Below are 24,660 nucleotides of genomic sequence, written 5' to 3' on the forward strand. Positions count from 1 at the left end.
TTGACATTTTGCGTGGCTTGTTTCGGATGTACACAAAATAAGCAATTCAGTGTACATTTTATTAATGGAAGTTTATCGCAATTGCAATATTAAGGGAAATATTCATCAGTTATGCAACGCTACTAGACAGGTACTCGCACAAATTGACGTTTCATGCAAACCTTTCACACAAACGCAGACTTAGATGTGCAAAATACGACTTTCTCTGGTCGTTTGTCTTTGTCAACCATTTTTGTGTATAGTCTAAATGAGCAAGAATTCTCAGATAGAAAGATATAAGTGGAGAAGGAGAGCTTTGTTAAGCCTTTGGCTCAGCGTTGGGCAGCACTATAATGACTTATTCTGCTTTATTGTGGGTTTGTGAACAGCAGACAGTGTTGCAACATAAAACAAATGTGTTTATATAATTTAGCTCGGCAAAGACCACACTGTTATCTCACATGGTGAACAAGTGTCTGCTGAATACAGGCCTCTGTGAGAGACATTACCGTCTGCTTCAGTCTATTAAAACTAGGCCTAATTAAAGAAACACAAGGCAAGCCCCATTATTAAAGGTTTCGCATATCTGCGTGCTCACTTAAAGATTTTCAGAATTACATCTGATGGGGAGAAAAAAGCGAATAAAAGCCCTAAATTATCTGGAAATATCAGCCGTTTTTTGCTGATTGCGCTGATTACGGTGCCAGATAGTTTTGTTTTACCAAATTACAGTTTGATGCACAAACCACTGTTTTTGTCGACGACTGTTCAAAGCCGAGAAGGGTGGAGGTGAACAGACAAACCAGGGCATTTATGCAAGAAAGATTCTCTTCTAAAATGATCGTTTGAGAGACAAGAGCCCCCTCTCTTTCACTCAAGCCCTGCCTGAACTTGCGTGCTCCATTCATGGCTGGTGTGAATGTGAATTGAGCAGCCGATAAGAACTGTGCTAATTATGCAGCTGAAAAAGGGGCCTGGGAGAGCACTTATCTCCCGCTCCATCTCGTAATGTGCGCTCCCCGGGCAGCTGGTACCCACCTCTTTCCCTTTTTCAGCCCCGTTTTGCAAGGGTCCATGGGGGTCGCGAGCTGAATGTCCGGCCTAGTGTGGATGCCGGTGGTGATGACTTATGTTGCCATCTTCAAGTTATGTCGGAATGATCGTATTTACGAAATGAGCGCACATGAATGTTGTAATTACCAAGGAAACACTTAATGCCCAACTTTCTGAGTTGGGTAGGTGTGCCAATTAATAAGTCATGGTGAACGCTGTACGATTTTGTCCAGGAGTTTGCCATCTGAGACACATTTTGGGGATTCTTAATGATTTCTCTTGTTGTAGGGCGAAATTGGAAGTCTTTGAATGCTTAGTGTGACATATTCACCAGCGACCGATTAATTGCCTTTGTGATGAATCTCTGGCAGTGTCCGAAATTTTGCGTCGCAGTCGTGCAGTATGACTGCTCCTACAATGGCAAGATGATATAAAACACCCAGTCAGTGCTGTCAATTAGGACATTTGTGACCAAAGTCTGCGTATAGTTTTACTGCGTAAAATGTCGCAATGTATCATAGCTTTTACTCAAAATCTCCCAAGAATTGTACAGTCTTGCAAGTAACAATCATAAAGGATCGTAAAAATAGCACTGTTTGCATGCAGCTTAAAAGCGTGTTCCAGGTTCAATACAAGTTAAGCTCATCCCTCCTTTAACAAAAGCAAAAATTGAGGTTACAGTAGCCACGTTTCCACTATCGGGCCAAATGAGGGCGTGCTAGTGCATGCCAGGGCCAGTTGCGTTCCCAATGTCACTTCTGGGGCTTCATCGTGCCTCCTCTGGGCTTTCTCTGGGCCAATGGCCTTTGGCCCGCTGATTGCCCTTGGGTTAAACAAGGTCAACTGGGGATTGAGGCTGGTTCAGTGTCAAAGGTGGAGTTTCGCAGAACCTCCCAGGTTGTGTATCCAGCAAACAATGGTAAAGGTTTGGGGAAAAAAATCATAAAAAATGTGGGTACAGTACAAATCCATTAAAATGCCCAACGGACAAAGCAGTTCCCAAAAAAATTACTTTCCATGGTTCATTGAACTTTCATAGATGGTGTGCTGGGACATCGTCCTGCTGTTAGTGGAGAGACCACTCAGGACACCATTGCAGTTGCAGTCAGTGAGTTGTCAGCGCTAACTTATCTTGCTATTTACATTCTATATAAACTCGATATTCTAGATAACTAACAGTCCAGATGCACACTAAAATTTCCAAACAGCTTCAGTTGATGTAGATCGCAAAGTATGCAAGAAGCACTCACGTTGTGAAATAAGAAGCAAAACTTGCGTGTCGAGCGTCTTTAAAGGAAACACCCCGGCGTTACATCTTTAATGCAGTTATATTTAATGTGTTATAGCTTTAATTAAGATCAAATAATAAGGAAGCAGGTCATGTAAATAACTACAAACTCCAAAACTGTAATTTCTCTGTGCGGTCAGCACCTCTTCTATGAGTTGCACGAAGTGTCCCGGTCTAACTGGGAGAGATTGAAACTGCACACGGCTGATGTACACTCTGTCACGGGGACGCTCATCCCTCAAGCGCACGCGCTTGCTGCGGCTAGATTATAAGGTGATGGCTCGCAACTTATTGAATCATAATATATGCGTCATTGTGCATTTCTTATTGTGAGGAAAATTGGCAATAAGCAGCTTTATTAATAAGAGAGAGTTTTTTTTTTTTTTTAGTTAAAGATGGATTGAAGTGAACAGAAAGGTGAGAAAGTATTCACCCCATTATACACTGCAACAAAATACATTTTTGATTTGTTTTTGTTTTGGCTTGTTTTCCAAAACTAATATCTAAAACTCCTTTAAAACAACATACATTTACTTTAGGAGCTATAGTGCAGAATAAAAAATGTCATCTGAGAATGTTGAATATAATATTAAAAATACAAATATTTTAAAATATCTAAAAATCCTTTTAAAAATATGCATTCACCTGAGAAGCAGCATATAAGATATTTAGATTTGCTTTTAAAGAAGAGATCTTGAATATAAGTATATTTTGTCTTTACTGCACTTGCAGAATTATAACCAAGTGAAAAAATACACTTATATACAAAATACACTTATATTAAAGAAACATTCTCTAAAAGCAAGTATAAATATCTTATATGCTGCTTCTTAAGCAAATGTATCTTGTTTGAAGGATTTTTAGACAATTTTAATATGGAAAACAAGACAAAAACACTTTTTTGATGAATTTTTTTGCAGTGATTTTTTTACTGAATTAAACTTAAGTTTTTTTTTTTTTTTTCAATTCAGTGAATGTCATTTAGAGGTATTTTTAAAAGACGATTTTGTCCTCTTTATTGTTAGTAATTTAATACAACCTTTTAAGTCGAGGCACAAGCTGAATAGTCGGTTAAGAGCTAATGATTAATCATTGCAATAATTGCCGAATAGCGGAATAATCATTCTAATAATCGTTAGGTTAGTCGATTATCAAAATAATCATTAGTTGCAGCCATAGTTGGCACCGCAGCGGTGCATTAAGGGCGGGTTTTTGATCAATGCTAGGGTATACTTAATTTTTTCACGTAGCGTACGTTTTGAGCACTGTCAAACGCTCTAGCCTTTCAAAGTTTTCTCTTTTCACCGTGACCCCATACAGACACATTTGATGCATATGGAACTACGCAAACAGACGCAGATAGTCTGCTTGTCTAGCAAACTGGGCAGCATGCGGAGAGTCTGCACAGACTGTGCTGATGACGAAATTTTGCACAAAGTATACTTTGGCCTTAAGCCAAACTAAGTAAACTTGAGTTTGCTGGTCTTAGCTGGTTTCCCATCCTGGCTAGTTGGGTCTTCCAGCTTGACCAGCTGACAAGTACCCAAAGCATCTCCAAAACCAGCAGTCCAGACCGGGCTGACCAGCCTGGAAGACCTCTTAGACTAGCAAGCTATCTTAAGCAAATCTTTCTGCTGCGTAAACTGCGTGTCCTGGGAGGCGCTTTCCCATACGGCTATCGTTCATATGGCGTGTCGCATTAATTTGTGCAGTGGATTTTGCTATCAGTGCGGGAATCATCGGTCATGGTGAAGTGAGATTGCAGCGCCGTTAGCTGCAGCATGGCAGAGATCTGGCACTGCCGTGGATTTGGCTTCCATGATCATGGAGCTATACAATCAGCTTGGAAAGGGGAAAAGGCAAGGAGATGGGAGGTGCAGAGGAGGAGGTGCTACGATCGTCCCCAAGGCTTTAAAAACCGTCTCGAAGAGGTTAAAGAGAACGGTTGTGTGTGTACGAGTGTGTACCTGCTTACTCGTGTCTGCGTGTATTGCTGCTGAGTAAATCAGTGTGTTTGTGTGCATGTGTGTGTGTGTGTGTGTGTGTGTGTGTGTGTGTGTTTGTGCTGTTTATTGGGGGATGGGTACTGGATCGGAGCCACGTCGTCCCCCTCTCTGGGCACACGTCCATACAGGATGTGAGTGCCAGGCTTTATCTGTTTGGTGGCACTTTCATACTCCGAGTAGCATTTCAATTAAATGTAGCATTTCCCCTCCTGCACCGCTGAAAAGCTCCAGTTTTTGCAGCTTGTAAACTGAGAAAGAAACATGTAAACTGTTCGCTCTTGTGCTCATATGGTTGTTTGGTGTGGCGTTCCCAAAATCGCAACATTTCAGGGGTGAACGCAAGCTGTCAGGGTGCCTGTTGGATGATTGTTTGAGGCCACATCCACACTAATCAGTTTTCATTTTAAAACTCAGTTTTCAGGTTCCTAAGTTTGCAGTAATGGGGAGTGTTTCGAAACGCTCAGTTTTTCGGTGGAGGAAAATGGCCTTTCTATAGTGGATGAGAACCGTAAATGTAGTCAAATTAATGTGGTTTCTAACGAAAATGTATTAGTGTGGATGTGGCCTGAGACTTGAGCAATTGGATGCACTGCCACAGTGTTAGGGTGGTTGCCAGGGCATTGCTATATGGTTGCTAGGGCTTTGTAGGTGGATGCTAGGTGGTTGTTTACTGGCCTAAGTCAAAAGAGCCCACCTTCTTGTTTAAAGTGTATTAAGAAAGTAAATAGGGAACTGATTTCATGTTGAGTTTAAAGAGGTAGTTAACACAAAAATTAAAATTATTTTACCGTCATGTAGTTTCAAAAACGTCTGAACATGAGGAACAACTCGAGGGTGAGTAAATAATGACATCATTTTTATTTTTGGGTGAACTATCCCTTTAATAAGGTTATAGATTTGTTCAGATCCGTAACACTCAACTATGAACAATTCTAACTGTACTGACTTAGCAAACACCCTTAATAAAGACATGACAGCGCTGTACTGGCATTCATTAAGCTCTACTGGGCTGAGAGGAGAGAAAGAGTGAGAGAGAGAGAGAGAGAGCGAGAGAGAGAGAGAGAGAGAGAGAGGAGAAAGGGGTTATGGGAGTTGTGTTGACACCCTCTGATGGTGAAAACAATCATGGCTCCTGCTGTCAAATGACAAGCACCTTAGAACCCCGAGCCATTCCCGGGGACTGACCCTCTCTCTCTCTCTCTGTCTCTCTTTCTCTGAGTCTGTCTCTCTTTCTCACTCCTGGAAGAGCCTGTGGTAATTAGCAGGGCTCTAATGAGACAGAATGTCAGTGATCTGCTGCAGTACAGAGGGGGCAGGCGATAGGCCGGTGTGTGTGTGTATGTGCGTGTGTGTGTGTGTGTGTGTATGGGGGGGATGGGGTGGGTGCGGATGGTGTGCCATCTGTCACTAAGAGCCTGGCTCGCTACTCTCTAGGGGGTAACAGTGGGTTGGGAAGAACGAGAGATATATTTATATATTTATAAAATGAGTAAGATAAAGTGTACTGTATATTATATAAAAAAAAAGAAGTAACATTTCAATTAGTGATATATTGTGCATTTGCCAATAATTTGGCCATTTTTTTTATTCTTTTTTATTTACTAATATTTTGATTTTTAATTATTAACTATTTATAATTATTATTTATTATTATTTTAAAATTATTGTTATGATGATTTTGAGATATTTTATATATATATATATATATTTGTTCTTTTTTTTCTTTTTTTTTCTATTTTACATTTTTGTGGCTTTTTGTCCATGTCAGTTAGCTGTGAGGCCATCTGTATCTAACCCGGTCACATGACAAGTCATAATAATTAGTACAAGATTGAAAAATCGTACAAATCGCAAAAAACGTACAGCTTTTACCCCACAGAGAAAAATAAAGGAACCAACAAGCAATGTTAGTACGAATTTTACGAAGTGTAACCTCTGATCCAAACCCTAAACCTAACCCTTATATTTATAGTAAAATAACTTTTGTATACCACAGAAGAAAGTAAGCATAGGAGTGTGGAACGAGTTGAAGGAAGCATATTACAGGTTATTGACGTACAGTTGTGCTCAAAAGTTTGCATACCCTGGCAGAAATTGTGAAATTTTGGCATTGATTTTAAAAACATGACTGATCATGCAAAAAAAATGGATAGTGATCATATGAAGCCATTTATTATCACATAGTTGTTTGGCTCCTTTTTAAATCATAATGATAACAGAAATCACCCAAAAGGCCCTGATCAAAATTTACATACCTTTGAATGTTTGGCCTTGTTACAGACACACAAGGTGACACACACAGGTTTAAATGGCAATTAAAGGTTAATTTCCCACACCTGTGGCTTTTTAAATTGCAATTAGTGTCTGTGTATGAATAGTCAGTGAGTTTGTTTGCTCTCATGTGGATGCACTGAGCAGGCTAGATACTGAGCCATGGGGAGCAGAAAAGAATTGTCAAAAGACCTGTGTAACAAGGTAATGGAACTTTATAAAGATGGAAAAGGATATGAAAAGATATCCAAAGCCTTGAAAATGCCAGTCAGTACTGTTCAGTCACTTATTAAGAAGTGGAAAATTCGGTGATCTCTTGATACTAAGCCAAGGTCAGGTAGACCAAGAAAGATTTCAGCCACAACTGCCAGAAGAATTGTTCGGGATACAAAGAAAAACCCACAGGTAACCTCAGGAGAAATACAGGCTGATCTGGAAAATTACGGTGTGGTTGTTTCGAGGAGCACAATATGACGATACTTGAACAAAAATGAGCTGCATGGTCGAGTTGCCAGAAAGAAGCCTTTCTGGCAACAAAAAAGCCCGGTTACAATATGCCCGACAACACCTTGACACGCCTCACAGCTTCTGGCACACTGTAATTTGGAGTGATGAGACCAAAATAGAGCTTTATGGTCACAACCATAGCGCTATGTTTGGAGAGGGGTCAACAAGGCCTATAGTGAAAAGAATTACAGTATACAGTGTAATACACAGTATTAAGAACTAAGGGTATGCAGACTTTTGAACAGGGGTCATTTCATTTTTTTCATTGTTGCCATGTTTTGTTTTATGATTGTGCCATTCTGTTATAACCTACAGTTGAATATGAATCCCATAAGAAATAAAAGAAATGTGTTTTGCCTGTTCACTCATGTTTTCTTTAAAAATGGTACATATATTACCAATTCTCCAAGGTTATGCAAACTTTTGAGCACAACTGTACATCAGTCATTTGCATTGCACAATTAAATGTGGAATGAGTAACTAAATTTCTGCACTGTCGTTTCCTTTCTTAAAATATAGTGTTGGGTTGGACGCTGGCGAAAATTGTATGCCTGTTTTGTATCGATTTAAAATTGTGTTTATTGATTGATTGGTCTCCATGGTAATAAAGGTCATACCTTTTTGTGCAAGTCAAATCGTATGATGTCTTACAATTTTGATATCTCAAATTATTATTAATTATTACGAGTTATCATAAGACTATGTTGTCTACATCCTGGTGATGACATCATCTGATGACATCATCTTGCACTCAGCGGTGTATCTGTTTTTTTTTAGAAGCAAATCATAGTTCATGGCTATGATATAAATTAAAGCCTATTGGCTATAAAAAAAGGGATAACCCCTTCCTCATTTATGCTCCACCCCAACTGTGCTCATCAAAAGATTTCTTGGGGTCTTTAAATACCTTTGATTAGTAGAGGTCGTCCTGTGGGTGAGGCTTACAGCATCAGCGCGTTTGAGGAGCAGGTGTAGTCTTGCGTTCCCCTGCCGCACCTAAATCGCATTTATCTAGCCTCTATTTCCAGGTCTAGACGTATCGTCTGCCATGCATCTGCATTTACTTTCATTAAGAAACGAGAAGCTCAAAGCTGGATACAAATTAAATTATGTTTTTATAGGGAGCATACTATCCACCCTTCCTGTTCTAGCGGCCCCTATAATTTTACAGAGAATATCTATTTTTCTTTATTGTGCTTCATTTTCGAGAGTTGTTTGTTTATGGTTATGAATTCGTCCACCTCCCAGGGGCACGTGCGAGGCAGATGGGAGCAGCGTGCCTCTGAGAGAGGAAATAGGGCTATGACTGTTTATTAATTGATTTATTTATTTATCTGGCTGCCTGGTTATTAGGTTGCCTGGGAAACAGCTGCACTTCCCCTGTATTATTAAAGACACAATATTCCTGAACCGGAGACCCAGATGTCTGGGAAATTAATTTTGCGTATGATTTATCGCACAAAAGGTAGTGCTGTCTTACAAACTAAGCTTTTTCTTTGTCATTTAACGGACACAGAAATCCGCATCCGCAATTGCTGTTCTGTTTCTGAAGACTAGCATTGCTGGTTACCACTAGGCCTCTTAAAGGGATAGTTTGCCTCTCAAAAAATTTAATTATGTCATCATTTACTCACCCTCATAATGTTCCAAAACCATATGACTTTCTTGAGATGTTAGGCAGAATGATAGCCTCGGTCACCATTCACTGTCATTGCAATGAAAGTGTAGAATGGTGACTGAGACCAGCATACAGCCTAACATATGCTTTTGTGGTCCATGGTAGAAAGAAAGTTATACATGCTTAAGGGTGAGTAATTAAATTCTTCTGGCGTTTTACCAGTGCTGGTCGACCAGCACTAACATGCATAAACCAGCATGGAAAATCATGCTGGTCTAAGTTGGTCATTACAGCAGGATGGTGACCAGGATTTTGCTGTCGTATTAATTTTTCTTTCATGGAGCACAAAAGGAGATTTGAAGCAGCATGATAGTCTCAGGCACCATTCGCTTTCATTGTATGGAAAGAAGATGTAATGAAAGTGAATGGTGACTGAGACTGATATGCTGCCTAAAATGTCCTCTTGTGTTCCACGGAAGAAATGACATCAAACGTTTGGAACAACATGAGCGTGAATAAAAAGTCCACCAGTTAGTTCGGCACCAAACCAGCATAAACCAGCATAAACCAGCCTAGGTTGTGACCAGGATTTCTCTCTCTTTCCCTCGTCTTTGTGTAAGGTACTGTTATAGGTGGGTCGTTCTCTTGCGCTCTCCTCTGTCAGACCACACAGGGCTTTTTCTGAGGCCCATTTTCGCTAATCTGATCAGGCAGCCAAATACGCCGGGAAAAGCTGCTTTAATGATCCCTCTAATTACCTCAAGTCAATACCAACTGTATTATTAGACTCCGGGAAAATATTCCATTAGGGTTCCCCCCTCGGGACTCCCCGCACGTAGCGATGTCACGCGCCGCGCGCCCCCATGCTTGTAATTAATTTTATTTACACACGCAGGAATGCACAAGGTCGCACCTGCAGCCCGGAGCCACCTCGCCCAGCCCCTGACTCGCCTGCTTAATCAGATCTGTCATAATTACCATTCTGCATGCTTCTGACACACGCTGCAAAATATTTCAATTTAACTGCAGCCAATGGCTGTGGTGGGCGGCTCTCGCTCACAGTGGACGGAGACGGACAGCAACATCTCTCCCATTGCTCTCCCTTTTCTCCTACTTTTCTCATCACGTTCGGAAGTATGGAAGTATGCAACCTGCATGCTGGTATCTTTGCTCAAGGGCACTTCTGGAAAAAAATGTTTGCCAATCACCTGAGCTGTAAATGACATGTGACTAATTACTCTGGAGCCACAAGAAAATAATGTCACAACAAAGCTGATTGGCTGATGGCACTACGAGAATGCGCACAGTCCAAAACCCTTCACTAGCAGTGATTCTGAGGAGTGATGTAAATTTTGACCAAAAATTAGGGCAGATAAATTTAACGTGTTATTTTCAGTGATTAATAGTTGTCTGTTTAATGCGTTAAAAAAATTAATGCAATGAATGCAATATCTGTTTTATTCACTTCCTGAAACTACACTAATATTTTCCCCCACTTCCTGTGGCTAAAATTGGCTTATATACATTTCCAGGTGATATACGCTCGAGTCGACTGCACATCCTAGCACTGAAACTGATTGTGTGGAGCAGTGCACGCTTATTCATTACGCGCAACGCATATCCCGCAAGTGGTGAGCCAGGTGTGGGAGAGATATGTAAATCTTTACATACAATTTATTTTGTCAAAATTCACCGGTACATTTGAATGGCAGTTAATGAAAAACATCAAAAGCATCAAAGTTCGTCCAACACTACTTTCCCGCATAACGACTTCATATATTTTTGCCGTTTCAAAGCAAACTTGTGTGCTAATAAAGGATGCTGTTGAAGCTGACATGTACAATTTGCAGGTTTTATGCAGTTTAAATCTATAATTCAATAAGATCAGGCATGATTTATCTGCTTAATTACACTCTGATATTAGCAATTAAACTCCAGCTTTGAATTAAATCTCAATCACACGCTTATAATTGATGGACTCGCATTTCTCATAGGTTGTGCTTGTGTCGAGAGCTTCTCGCAGGCACGATGCCCTTTGTTTGAATTATTTTAGGATCAGCCTACTTACACTTTACTGCTTCCTGCTTTTTGCTTTTTCGCATTTCTTGAAAATGTTGACCTAGCTACGGGCCACCAAATATGGCAAGTTATGCTTCTGCATTTCCTAAATTTGCATACAAATATTTGTATACACATTTGCTGATTCGTATCAAGGTGCAAAGTATATTTAGGTATATTTTTTGCCACAGTTGTTGTCAATTAACAACTAATTGGTGCTAAATTATGATGTCGGTTATTTGTTTCCTATTAGAGAAGATATTTATAACTTCTTAAGATGGTTTAAAACAAGAATTTTTAAATATTCGACTTATGCATAGTCTACTCAGTCAGGAAATCTCTTCATTTATACACTCAAAATTTTAAGTTTTATGTATAGTTATAGTCTGTCTGTCTGTCTGTCTATCTATATGTCTGTCTGTCTGTTTGTCTGTCTGTTTGTCTATTTATCATCATGTTTTTCTTGAAGAGTGTTTGCATCTTTATTGAAAATGTTTGCCACTTTTATAGTTATATTTGATGATCTAATGCAATAACATTCATACGTTTTAAGTGAGGCTTAAGTGTCCAAATACTTTTTGGCGTCACTTTACATGAAAAGTAATTGAAAACTCACAGGACACGTATTAATGGCATGCTGTTTAGTGGGTCCCGCACAGCTTTTTGTCTCTGAAGAGAGATGTCTAGATATATGTATAGACAAAAAGACAGCTATTGTTGATCCCTGAGGGGAATTTTGGTAGAAAAACATCTCTATACATTGATATGTTGCAATCAAACAAGCCAAGACAGAACACATACGTGCTAAAGCGTTACATACATACTGAGAATCTTTTGAATATGAATTTTCTATCCAATATAGGCCAAAAATAAATTCCCTTTCACCATCATGGCAACCAGAGCACATTTAAAGCTCTCATTTAAGGGAAATGGTCACTCAAAATTGAAAAGAATTAGAATGACTTCAGAGGACTTGCAATATGGCAGATAAAACGAATGGACTTTTATGGTGCTTTTTATGTCATCTTGGTGCTGTACAGCCCTAGTCCCCTTTCACTTTTATTATATGGACAACAGCAGGCAGGATCTTCTTTAGAAATTCACTTTTTATGTTTACGAAATAAAATGAGGGTGAGTAAATGATGACAGAATTTTCATTTCGGGTGAACTGTTCCTTTAAGGAATGAGGTAGTAATATTTTTATTTGCCTGACCACATCTGTAGGGATCGGATGCCTTGATGTTTGTTTAGAGTTCATCTGGGACACTGGCCTGGTTTTCTCTTCCGCCATGCCAAGACCATTTTAATAAATACCGGGAGCAGGTCTGTTTGCATAGCAAGATATCCAAAAGACAGTCCATCCTCTGCCTATTTTTGGCCCGCTTGTCTTTTTTGCTTATTGTTGCAGTAGATTCACATATGCCGTGCGAACACATTAATAAATTTCAGCCAACAGATGGACTTTGACGCGCATACGGCGAGTCCATTTCCTTCATTCGTACGTCGTCAAACCCCACACACTTACGTTCGTCTGCAAAGCCCCACACGCAGACAAAAAAACAGGTTTGAACATACTGTATTATCTTCTGAATTGATCTACATGACACTGTCTGCCAAAGCTGAGTGGCTGCCAGATTCAGCAGGGGCGGCATAGCAGGAAACAATAATGCTTTTGTCTGGTGAATGCTGCAGCCCTCTGCTTGACATCAAGATGTTTGTTTCTCGCTTTTGTTTTTACTTCGACGCGCTCAAGTCTGAAGCCATAACAATGGATTTGCCTCTTTATTTAAAAACAATCAAAACGAACGAAAAAGAAAGAATGATTCTTTAGCATCTGCCTCCAGACTTGTTTTTTTGAAGTGAGTTTGTGTATTTGTTCCATAGGTAGGCCCTTGTGTCTTTAGGGGCTGTATCTCTACCGAAACTTGCTAATTTGTTTGAGAAATGCAGCCAATGATGTTATGACTGATAAGACAATACCCTAATTCATATACTAACCATACTATATAGTATGTGAGGTTAGGATTAGGTGTCTGGATGGCATACTGTTTCCTTTGAGTTTTCAAAATATACATTATGCATGCTTTTTGTGGCTAATATTGCCCATATCTCCTCGCACTAAAAAAGGGGACGTTTGCAACGATTTTCTTTTGACTTTTTTGATTGTACAAAAGTGGAGAGAGATGTGAGAAGCAGGGTTTTTTATATTTATTTTTTTATGTATGAATCTGAAAGTTAAGTCATATTGAAGTTCATCATAGTGAAGTTAGCTACACTACACCAAAAGTTTGTGGACACTCCCTTCTAATTAACATGTTTGGATGAGATCTTTTCATTCAAGTGGAGACAAATCTTAATGGTACAACATTCTAGAAAATTGCATGCTTTCATATTTGTTGCAACCGTTTTGAGAGGGCCCTGTTCTCCACATCAAATCTTAAGAAGCTTTTGGAAGTTCTATACGCTCACTGTATTTGTACGTGTATATGTGTTCTCTAAATATAAAGTATTTGAATAATTATTCTATGTATCATCTAACCATGTATGCATGTTGCTATAAAAATGGATACACTATTAAAAAGTTCTTAATAAATCCACAAATACAAACAGGGCATTTGGTTACTGTTTTCAATTGAGTTTCTAAATTAATGCATTTCAAAGAAGCCCTCATCCACCTGTCCATAATTTTAGACACTCATTTGTAAAAACACATGTTGCAAACAAACATTTCAAAGGTGTCGGTCACATGCAACTTTGTTCTTTTGTACCATGCAAATGTACATTGGCCCATGCTTCAGGATGGCAGAAAAACATCTGTCTTTGATTAAGGCCATATCTTCTCATGAATAATTATGAGGAGGTAAAAATCATACATCTTTTCTAGAGACATTCTCTCATTATTAATTTCAAAGCTGGATAATAAAAAGTCCAATCCCTATTCCTAATTTCTTAAATAATAACAATTGGTTTAAAATGAAAAATACAAACATGTTATCATTGTCTTCTATCTTGAGTAACATTAATTTTTATGACCCTTAAAGCACCTTTTTTTAGTCAGCAACTGACAAATTACAATTTTCTGTTTGATTTTCTGTTTACTAATGTTTAATGAAAGGAGTGTTAATTGGTACTTAATACATTTAAAATGAATTATTATGTTTTCATAAAAAATATGCAATAGGTAATCCAAAAGTAATCCAAAAGGAATCAGATTACATTACCTAAAAGTTAATTAGGTAATAAGTACCTGATTACATTTCAGAAGTAATCAACCCAGCACTGTATATATATATATATATATATATATATATATATATATATATATATATATATATAGTATAACCTGATAGTATTTATTTAAAAACAAATTGCCCCATTAACTAGCTTCAGTGTAGTTAGCTACTTTTTGTTTGTGCCTTGAAACATAGCTAGCTAATTTTTCAAAATAGTAGCTTGACTGTAGTTTAATTACTTTGAGGAATTTGAGCTTGGGGAGCTCCAATTTCAAAATTATTTTCCCTATCTCTTGTTCCAACAGAACACAACAGTCTGGTTCCGGAAGTAAAAAATGTTCCATAGTGGAACTGATTATTAACGATAACTTATAAACATTTAAAAGACTGACCTACAATGAGCTCTGAGGTTGTTAATCGATGGTGCATGCTACTGTTGAACGTCAATCCTGAAGAGAAACGATCCACCAATCAGAGAATCACAGAAAACAAAACACACTAAAATAGCTGTGCAGTGACTGCCCTCTTCAATGATGCAATCAATTACTGCCCACTTCAAATGATGCAATATACTATATATATATATATATATATATATATATATATATTGTGGCAGAGGAGTTAAGCATTGGTAAGACAGTACAAGTGGCTTTAGAATCCAATATATTGTTTATTTTCATATTATTGAACAAAAGCCAATCACTGGCCTACAGTTCACAGCAATCCATTTTGCAATTTAATTTGTCAATCAGTCCGAGATTTATTGTAAGGTTTTGTCTAAGGACCCGTCAATGTATGCTTTTGTAGCGTCTCACTTTGGTTGCATCATGTCATAAACATACCATTTTTAGGTCACTGTACCAATTTTAATATCGTTTAATATGTGCTGTCTGCTGAAGGGTTGGTTTGTTCTCTGTATAAGCTGCTCGTTGCCTATACAGCTGAAGTTTCGCTTACTGCCCCCTGGAGAAAACAGGTGGTACTTCAAGCTTGAATTGCTCAAGAATCGTCCTTATTATGATCTGGGGACATGATTAATTGCGTTAATATTTTTAACGCGTTATTTTTTTATATAATTAATCCCGCTGAATTAACGCATTAAATTGACAGTCCTACTTTATTTCCATTGTTTTTATTGATCACGTCTTTTGCAATGCTTCATGAGATTGTAGTACATAATTTTAGTGCATAGCACAAGTATACAAATTGGGATGTGGTCCAGTGATTCTGTGGGGCTGTTGTTTGATTTGGGGCCAAGCGATATGAGACCATTATCGTCTCGGAGGACTCTGAGGCCTGGCAGAGCAAAGGGAATGATAAGAACCAAATGAGATAATAAAAAGGTGTTAATGGTGCCATGTGACTGTATGTGGACAACCGCAACTGTCTCGGGCTCCTAAACTCAATCCCAAGTTTATTAAAGTGTTTGCTGGCATGTTGGCGAGGGACACAAACACCATGCTGTTTCTCTCACAGTAGAGTCCTATACACACTATCCTGCTTAGCTGGGAGAATCTTACGCATGAATTCAGTCATTGTGTGCAAGAGAAATATTTTTATCAGACTGCCCCACTGCTATTTATACCACGAACACAATGGGGGCTCTGGATGGCTTCCTGGGACCTCTCATCCGGGACCTTTTGACCCAGTCCACCAACCACAACCCCTTTGTCTAGACGACTGGGGAAGAAAATCTAGTAAAGTTGGTCTGCAATTGGCTGGATCTCACGAAACCCATCAAGAACATGTGCAAGTCATATTTCACACCAAGAAAAGTTACACCAAATCAAAAGATAGAATTAAGAAATTATATTTTGCTTTGAACAAAATAAAGAGTATTTTTAGGATATTTACCTTTTTTTTTGTGACATTATTTTTATGTCATTAAGAACTACCCCACAAATTCTTAGTACTGTCATGCAAAATAATGATAATAATAAGTTAAAAAGGATTTAATGAAGTTTAATAAATTATTATTTTTATAATAATAATAATAAATATATTAGTTAAACATTAATAAATAAAGATGAATTAATTACTATTATTAGTAATAATAATAATAATAATAATAATTAAATTAGTTTAAACTATTAAATAAAGTTTAATAAATCAATATTTATTATTATTATTATTATTATTATTAATAATAATATTTAAAATGATTTAATAAAGTTTAATAAATTATTTAATTAAGCATTTATACATCATGGTAGTATTGTATATGTTGCACTGCTTTTAATCTATACTTGTGTAAAAATGTAAATAATCATTGCATTATAGTATTATGCTTTATTGTTATGAAAACACAAATAAGCTTAATTTTCATAATATATATATATATATAATTTATTAGGGTGAATTGTGACCTGGAGGTTTTTGTGCGATATACCTAATCACCTTAACAAAAGAAAATTATGATTTTATTAATATCTCCTAGACAGCAATGAGATTAAAAGGAAACCATATTGAGACTTTTATGTCTCCTGCTTCTCATTCTTTTTTACTCCTGTAATCTCACATGTATCTCCTTTTTTAATTCTAAGAAGAAATCTCAACAATGTCTCAAACTGTGCACCAAGATACCAAAGTCTGCAATCAAAAGTCAAAGATCTCAATATGAACTCAAACGTTTCTTGTCAAATTCTTTCGACACAAGTCATCTGAGCTATGCTGTCCATTTTAAAAATAATTCTCTTACTTTTAGTTATTTAGCAGATGCTTTTATCCAAAGTGACTTTTTTTTTCATTTTTATTTCTCCAAAGGATATTTTGGAGAAACATGTGAAACAAAGTTGACAAATAAATAAAACTTAACTGAGAACTTTACTAAAAGCCGCTATACACTGTAGGATGTTTACAGTCCTTTAAGATTGTTACTTGTCAGACTTTATGATATGTACACATTGAGATCACCATGGCACACTGTGTGACATTATATCAGACTGTACGATACACATTGGTGGTCCCAATCGTCCCGATTAGTGAACATGATCGTTAATATAATAGAAGTATATAGATCGTTAATAATCAATAGAAGCGAAACGGCGAGATTTGCCCGGAGGATTTTCTTTTTTGAAAGTCAGGGCATCAGGATTTCCATCGCTCCAATACCACTCCATCACTTGTCATATAAGCCTTTAATAAGACACCCTGATCACAAATACACAAAATTCCAGATGTTGAGAATGAACGCCAGTGGGGTTAGGTTAGGGTTAGGGTTAGGGTTAGGGTTAGGGTTAGCAAAGATTCATTGTGGAAAAAAGAAGATTTGTGGCCCGAAAAATGATAAAGTTCTGCGTTCACATAGGGAAAACAAAAAAGGTGGGTTATAGTACGTCTTTCTCCTCTTTTAGATTAGTAACCTATAGGCCATGCAAAATTTCGAAAATTCATGAAGGCTAATAATTTATTGCGCTTGCAAATTCCCTATGGATAATGCACAAACATGACATAAATTTCTATAATTGTATCCAGTTGTATCTGCTGATTTGTATTAAAAAGTCCCATAAATACTTAACAATATAAATTGTTCATTTTTGTAATTTTTGTGGTGTGAATCTTAACTAGAAGTTTACAGACGCTTAAAGTAAATGTATTAAAAGTAAATAGTAATTAAAATAAAGTTGTAAAGAAAATGCATGATAAATGGAAAGAAAAAATATGTTAAGAAAATGCAATCATGTATTTATATTCAATTTGTAAGCTCTGTATTTAATTCGGGGAATAATGCTTTCATATTGCTGAAGTGTTACACTTTTCTCCAAGTATTTTTTGCTTATTTATTTATTAAAATTTTTATATTAAATGTAAAGAAGAAAAAACATTTCTTCCCAAGGAGCACAGTGGGGTTTCTCTGAAAAAACAGTGAATTGGGGAGCGATAGAGGAGAGGAATATCTCATCTGGCTGCCGTAATAGCAGTCACACTATACGAATACGATGCTAAATTTCTGACACTGCCAGAACTTCGTCGGAGGCTAAAGATCATCGCAAAGGCTATTAATCGGCCGTCGATGAGCATGTAGACATTGTTAGATTGCCGATTTTGCCCTACGACGACAGACATCCTTTAGGATTCCCGAAATTTGTCTCAGACAGCAGAATCGTGGCCAAAATCGTACAGTGTGCACCGTTATGAAAGAGCAGCCCGTATCCAGGCCGACCGTCTCCTAATGCTCTCTGTGTATGACAAGACAGTGGAAGAAATGCAATTGAACAAATACAAACAGTTTTTCAGGTCTTTTATAGACCCAGTTTCTGAAGCTCTCCGTGAGAAATCCAAAATTATTTTATTGTTTTTGTTTTATAATGCAATGGTATTAATACTAATACCTCTGTTTGGTTTGGTTTTAGTTTGGTTTCATTGGTGTTACAGTAAAGTGCATTATTTTTTATTTATTTTTTTGTCAGTTGCTTGTTCTGTGGCTTGGTGGGATTTGTTTAGTTTTATCTGCAGCGCTTGCAGATGTTTGATTGAGGATTGTGTGTGTGTGTCTGTGTGTTTGTGTGTGTGTTTGAACTGAGTTAGGCTACAGACATCATAGCAAGAACAAGAGTCAAATCCCTGCACATGCAAATAATAATAAAAAAAAAAAATGCAACAATAAACGTGGCAGAAGAACAAGGTGTGCTGTGATGAGCCCCGTCTCTCTCTCTCTCTCTCTCTCTCTCTCTCTCTCTCTCTCTCTCTCTCTCTCTCTCTCTCTCGCTCTCTCTTTCTCTCTTGTGGCCTTTATTTGGCTTTTGGGAAGAGGGAACATGGGACAACAGAAATGCTGAGTTATCTCTGCCATGCAGTGCCGCTCTGGTGTGTATGTGTGCTGTGTAATCCTGTGGAAATGAAAGGTGCTGCCACACACTGGTCTGGAGATTATGGCATCACTTTTGAAAGTGTGCCAGGACTGGACTGCTGGAACATACTCTAGAGAGCTCTCTTTTATTTATTTATTTGCTGTTTCTTTACAAAAACTAGGAATTTCCCATACTCCATAGACGTTTGAATTAAAAGTAAGGTGTGATTTTTCCGTGCCACTTGCAGCACCAAACTGAATTGTGATTTGTTTGTTTGACTAATGGCAGAATTGAAAATAGTCACTATAGTGACGTTTTAGTGTGTTGTCCCGATTTTTTTTTTTTTTTTTGGGCAGAAAATGCACACTTCAGCTTTATTTTCTAATTCACTTATTCTCTTGGATCATGAATATTAATTATTTTACATGACATCTGCCAGGTAGTTCTACCTGATTTGCATACTTATTTAGGAATTTAAATGTAAATTTTAGTTAAACTGGTTCCTACGCTTCTGTATTCCCTGTCATTCTACACTATATTTACTATAAAATAATTTACTACTTCTAAGTAACTTTTTCATATTGATTATATAATATGTCTAATGTTATGGGGACCAATAATTTCAGCATTAAAGACACATATTGAATGTCTGATGGTAGTTTTTATTTTTTTTTATATCCCACATTACTCAGGCTTTAGAAGCATGTTAAACCGTTATGTCTAACATAATCATACAGGCCCAGTTAAAACTGGTTTAGTCGATAGTAAAAATAAATTAAAATTAAATTAAAAAATAAAAATACATACTGGATATTTCTTCACAATAAACCATAGATATCCGTTTATAACTTTAACTTTAACAAAAAAATAAAAAATAAATAAACAAAACAAAAATAAATAAATGACAAAATGAAACCATGACCATGAAACATCTCTTTAAGTAAATTAAATCTTACTGTATCATACTGTATATGTTCTCTCTTTGTTGTGTTATCTGTATACTGTAAATGTGTTGTCTTTGTGTAATTCTGCAGGGCTGGCTCTGTGAACTCCTGCGCTGGAAGGAAGACCCATCCCCGGAGAACCGCACACTCTGGGAGAACCTTTCCATGATCCGTCGGTTTCTCAGTCTGTCCCAATCAGAACGGGATGCCATATACGAGCAGGAGAGCAACGGAGGACAGCAGCATCACGCAGACAGACCCGCTCACCTACTGCACATGCCCACAGACCCCCTGCAGGTCAGTGTCTTACAAAGACGCACCAAACTCTTATATCACTATATGTGTTTTATATCATGGTGATGGTATATATATCACATAGAGTTATTTTTGCTGAAAATTCCAAAAAAAAAAAAAAAAAATACAACCTGGTTTCATCATGTTACTGTACCTTTATTTTTTGCAAAATTATCAAATTGCACGACAGCTCAACTCATAGAGCGTTGCACTTGCGATGCAAAGGACCGGTGTAGGAGCCCTGAAGCTCATGTGAGTTGAAGTGAGCCGAAAGTGTCATAAAAGCACACAAAATGTGGTTGCTTCAGCAATTGCGTTTTTCATCTCACTTTTGCTTTTATGATGCTATCGGTTACTTTTAGGTTTAAGTTTTAGGGTAGGAATGTAGATTTTGCTGATTTAATACTCGATAGAACATTAACCTTAAAAACCTCATCTGTTTGGGAGAAAATGTTACTCTCTCTTTTAGTGCTACAGCGGGCATTTCACCTTGTAACTGCCACAATACATGTAATGAACCATGTATTGTCATTTTGCCAAACGTGTGCAACAGTTGCCAAATTTTCATGATTTTAGGACAAAAAAATAATGATAAAAAAATCCGGGAATGATAAACATCCACGAGCTGGACAAACTCATTTAGCTGTTTATTTTGCACTATTTTTTACGCGATGGACTATACGTAATAATTCAATATAATAATGACAATCAAGTCAAATGAACGATAAAAGTTTGTTCATTATAGCTGATTTTCCATAAAAATAAAAATAAAACGCCCATCATGGAATTAGAGTCTAATTCAAAAACGCTTTCAATAGGGTGCAAAGTAAAAAACAATAGCTTTTCGTTTACAAAGAAATATTTAAATCTGATAGTTAGGCTATATCATATAATTTAATTGTCACCTTGGCTAATACACTTGGCTCATTTTATTATGACTATTTCCTCATATTTTTCATAGCAGCACAAACGTTTTTTGCTGCAAAAGTGAAGTCAAACTTGTACGGTGTTTCTCTACAACTTGAGATTCACATAATCCCGTGGTGTCCTTCTCCTCCAGAAGACGGCAACGCAAGGTTGTTTTAATGCGATTCTGAAGTGACAAGCTTCTGACTGCGGGCACGCAAGATACAGTAACGCAGGCTGCTTTTGCCGATGTGTGGGATACAACGCAGTGCACTCCCAGATTAGGAATTCGCAAGCTTCGGGAAAGTTAAAACCTCTGTAATCACTGGGATGGCATCACGCTAGGGCTGGGCAATATGAAAAAAATATTTTAGTGATAATCCAACATGATCACGAGAAGTCGGCATGCTGTTTCTGAAAGTTCCGTTACCCTAGGATCGGCAACAGTATGCCGACTCACTGACATGCCTTATCTCCCATCGGACATATTTAGAGCGGCTCAACAACAATTACTTTCCCTTGTGGCTCGACTGGTAGCGTGTTGCGACAGTTGCATGGGAGACCACAGTTCAATCCCCAATCAAATAAGGAAGTAATCATGTTTGTATAAACAATCACAAGCGATAAGAAAGTTGCATTTTTGTCCCTAAAATTTCATTTTATCTCTACTAATGGTTATGGTTATATTTGGGTTTTGGTTGGGGGGTAGATTAAATAAAATAAACATTTCTCTTCACTGTTTTACACCCTGTTCAGCTGAAAACAATTATTTTTACAACTGGCTTCTGGCAACCTCTCCTGGATAGAAATGGATGTCACACTTGTTTATATGCTCTGAAACACTTACCGCTTTAGCCTCTGGAGGCAGTGTTTTCAAATTCGGTCATCGTATGCCGATTTCAGCGAAAGAAAAATCGGCACACACTTGCCGATTTTTATATGAGATCAGGCCTGATAATAGGCTTAAAAATATTGCGATATCTGATTATATCATCAACCCTCTGCCGAGGGTCGTTGAATATTTTTGCTTATTGATTTTGCTTTAAAAAAGTAATTCATTTATTGAAACATGAAAAACGTTTCTATATTTCTAATTCAAATTGCACTTTAAATGAAAAAAAAAAAAAAAAAACGATTAAAATAACAAAGTGATCAAAAAAATCTTATATAACCAACAACCGAAATCCAAACATTTACCGTCTCCAACGGCCCCATTTGCCAACACGCAAGTATTCGTCTATGACAACAGGTGGGAAATTACTAGTAGCCTAAAAATTAAGAACTAAAGACAACTGTAAAGATAATAACAATTATAATAAGAATAATGATTTAAAAAAAAAAAAAAAAACATTACCTCAAAAAAGTTTAACACAATCCACATAATTTATACTTTCAAAATGGCTAAAACATCTTACAGGTCACCCACCACTGTTGCAAAATTACCCGCACATGAAATACACATATTTAGACGAGGAGCTTGCGAATAAGGAGCTGGATTCAGCCTTGTCGCATTTGGCTGGTGGTGGGTGCAAATTTCACACCCTGGGCTAATATTTAATATATCTGCCGACTTCCCAGATCCATGGTTTTGTCATTTACCGATACTGTCGATCATTGTCTGTCAATGAGTGTCGAAATCAACTTCGGGAGATTTGTAAGACATCGTCGATATCCGATAATATCGTCCTATCGCCCAGGCCTGCATCATGCTGTACAAATGTGGCATGAACTAAAGAGGTTGCTGATGCTTTGTGTTAATATTTTCACTGGGCATTGTGTCCGGCAATGTTTGAATTTGTCAGACATTTGGATATTTTAACGGTCAAAAACCAGCAATTACTGGCTAACGGAAACCCTGATATACTGTGTGTGTATATATATATATATATATATATATATATATATATATATATATATATATATATATTAATATACCCATTGGCCACCCCACTCGCAATTGCCATTTTGGTCATTTTTTGTTTTGGGCACAGTTTAGTTAGTCTTTCTACACCAACAATGTGCTTATACTAATGTTAGACAATAAACAACACATCATAAGATCATGAAGCACAGACTTTATTCACACCACCAGACTACAAAGTAAACCTATCAGTCTTATGCACTAATACGCCTCGGTTGCTTTCTGTGTATTCTTCATGAGTTAAAAGCAGCTCTTACATTCATACAGACGGGATCATCACAGACATTTCGTAATATTGTGACCAAATCAGAGCAGAAAATAATACAAGCACGTGTAACTTCTGAATGAGAGATGTTTACGGTGATGTACCGGTAGGCGTATGTACCCGCCGGTCACACATCAGACTCGCAGACAGATGAATCGTGGATAAAATATATTTAAATGTCAGCGAAAGTCAAATTTGGCAATATTTGTGCAGACCTTAGACCTGTATACACCTTTCCTGGGACCTGGCATGGATCAAAAGCATTTTTTTGAGGTTTCATGGGTGTTTTTCCATTCACCGCCTTTGTTTCCTCCAGCTGATGGTCACAAAGATGGTGGCTGCGAGGACAAAGTGACGTCACTGAAACAGATCAATAAATGCAAAAAGTTGCAAAGTTGCTTGGCACTGACAATACTTCTTGACTTTGTTTGAGACACGTCCCTCTGTGTATTTTCGCATTAGTTTATATAAACGGTATAGCAAAATCTCTATTTATTTCTACCTTTGCATGGTATATATCATACAAACCAGTATATACACACATTTATACACAAAAACATACACACACTCACCCTCTCCTTTTGCATACTTATTTGGTTTTCTTTACATGTTTTTAGTTTATTCGTTTATAGCAAATTATGTCTAATTAAGTCTCTTTTGATCACTTGAAGTTTTGAGAAGCTGTTCGACTTTATAAAACAACTAATTCTGTGCTCCCTTGCCGTGTAAGCAAAACAGTCATTAGCAACATCATTTGTCTGTGTTTAGATATTAAGGACAGCTGGCTATTTTGATAAATTCATCACTATTAAGAATCTATATTTAATCATAAAAATCTCCCAAGTTTGTCTGGTTACAGCTGTGTCTTTGATCAGATATCATTTTGTTTACTCGCAAGCATATGGTCAATCCGAGAAAATAGAAAAAACATCTATTCACTTCCATTTTCACCACTTGCATCTGCACATGGCTGCTTATGTTTTAAAGATTCACAACTGTGAGTTAAATTTCTTCTAAGACATGCAGTGGCATAATAAAGCAATAAGCCACAAGAGGCTGCGTAACAGGGTTCTTAGGCAAAACAAGTTAGCTGTTGTTGATATTATAGATACAGTATATAGACCTAGCACATTAATAAATCTTTGCATTGTGGTGAGAAGTTTTAGATGGGAAAGAACCACTCACATTTTCTTCAACGTTTCTTCAAAATGTAAAAACCTGGTTCGATGTAATTTACTGCATGTCTGCTTTGTACAGTATGATATGCTCTTGTACTATTTATTTCTTCTCATTGTATTCCAAGTGTCTTTGATATGTTATCTGTTGACTGTTGTGTATTTGCTAAATGTTATCAAGCATTCCGGGTGCTCTTGGGAATGTCCCAGGAAAAGTGGTCTGTATGGTGTTTGGAAAACAGCAGCTGCCTGCTACAATGCCCCAAACTCTCAAACAATGGCACATTTCAGAGCAAATGTGTCATATGTTTACAGCGATGTGAAAGTGACCTAAACACAGACACCGATAGTG

At 37.3% G+C, this 24,660-nt stretch overlaps 1 protein-coding gene across 7 annotated transcripts in view; it reads left to right on the forward strand.

Annotated features, from left to right (window-relative positions):
- LOC127454124 (DNA-binding protein SATB1-like) overlaps positions 1-24,660 on the forward strand; it is an 84,601-nt gene that overhangs the window by 53,448 nt on the left and 6,493 nt on the right. For all 7 annotated transcript variants that reach the window (XR_007899495.1, XM_051721101.1, XM_051721100.1 and 4 more), the window contains one exon: positions 19,838-20,044. Coding sequence is in view for 6 of the 7 variants with exons in the window: in XM_051721101.1 (XP_051577061.1) it covers positions 19,838-20,044 (207 nt within the window). In the remaining variant the exon portion in view is untranslated. The remainder of the gene's footprint in view (positions 1-19,837; positions 20,045-24,660) is intronic.

The sequence above is a fragment of the Myxocyprinus asiaticus genome, chromosome 16 (assembly GCF_019703515.2).
Source record: "Myxocyprinus asiaticus isolate MX2 ecotype Aquarium Trade chromosome 16, UBuf_Myxa_2, whole genome shotgun sequence".
Taxonomy (NCBI): Eukaryota; Metazoa; Chordata; class Actinopteri; order Cypriniformes; family Catostomidae; genus Myxocyprinus; species Myxocyprinus asiaticus.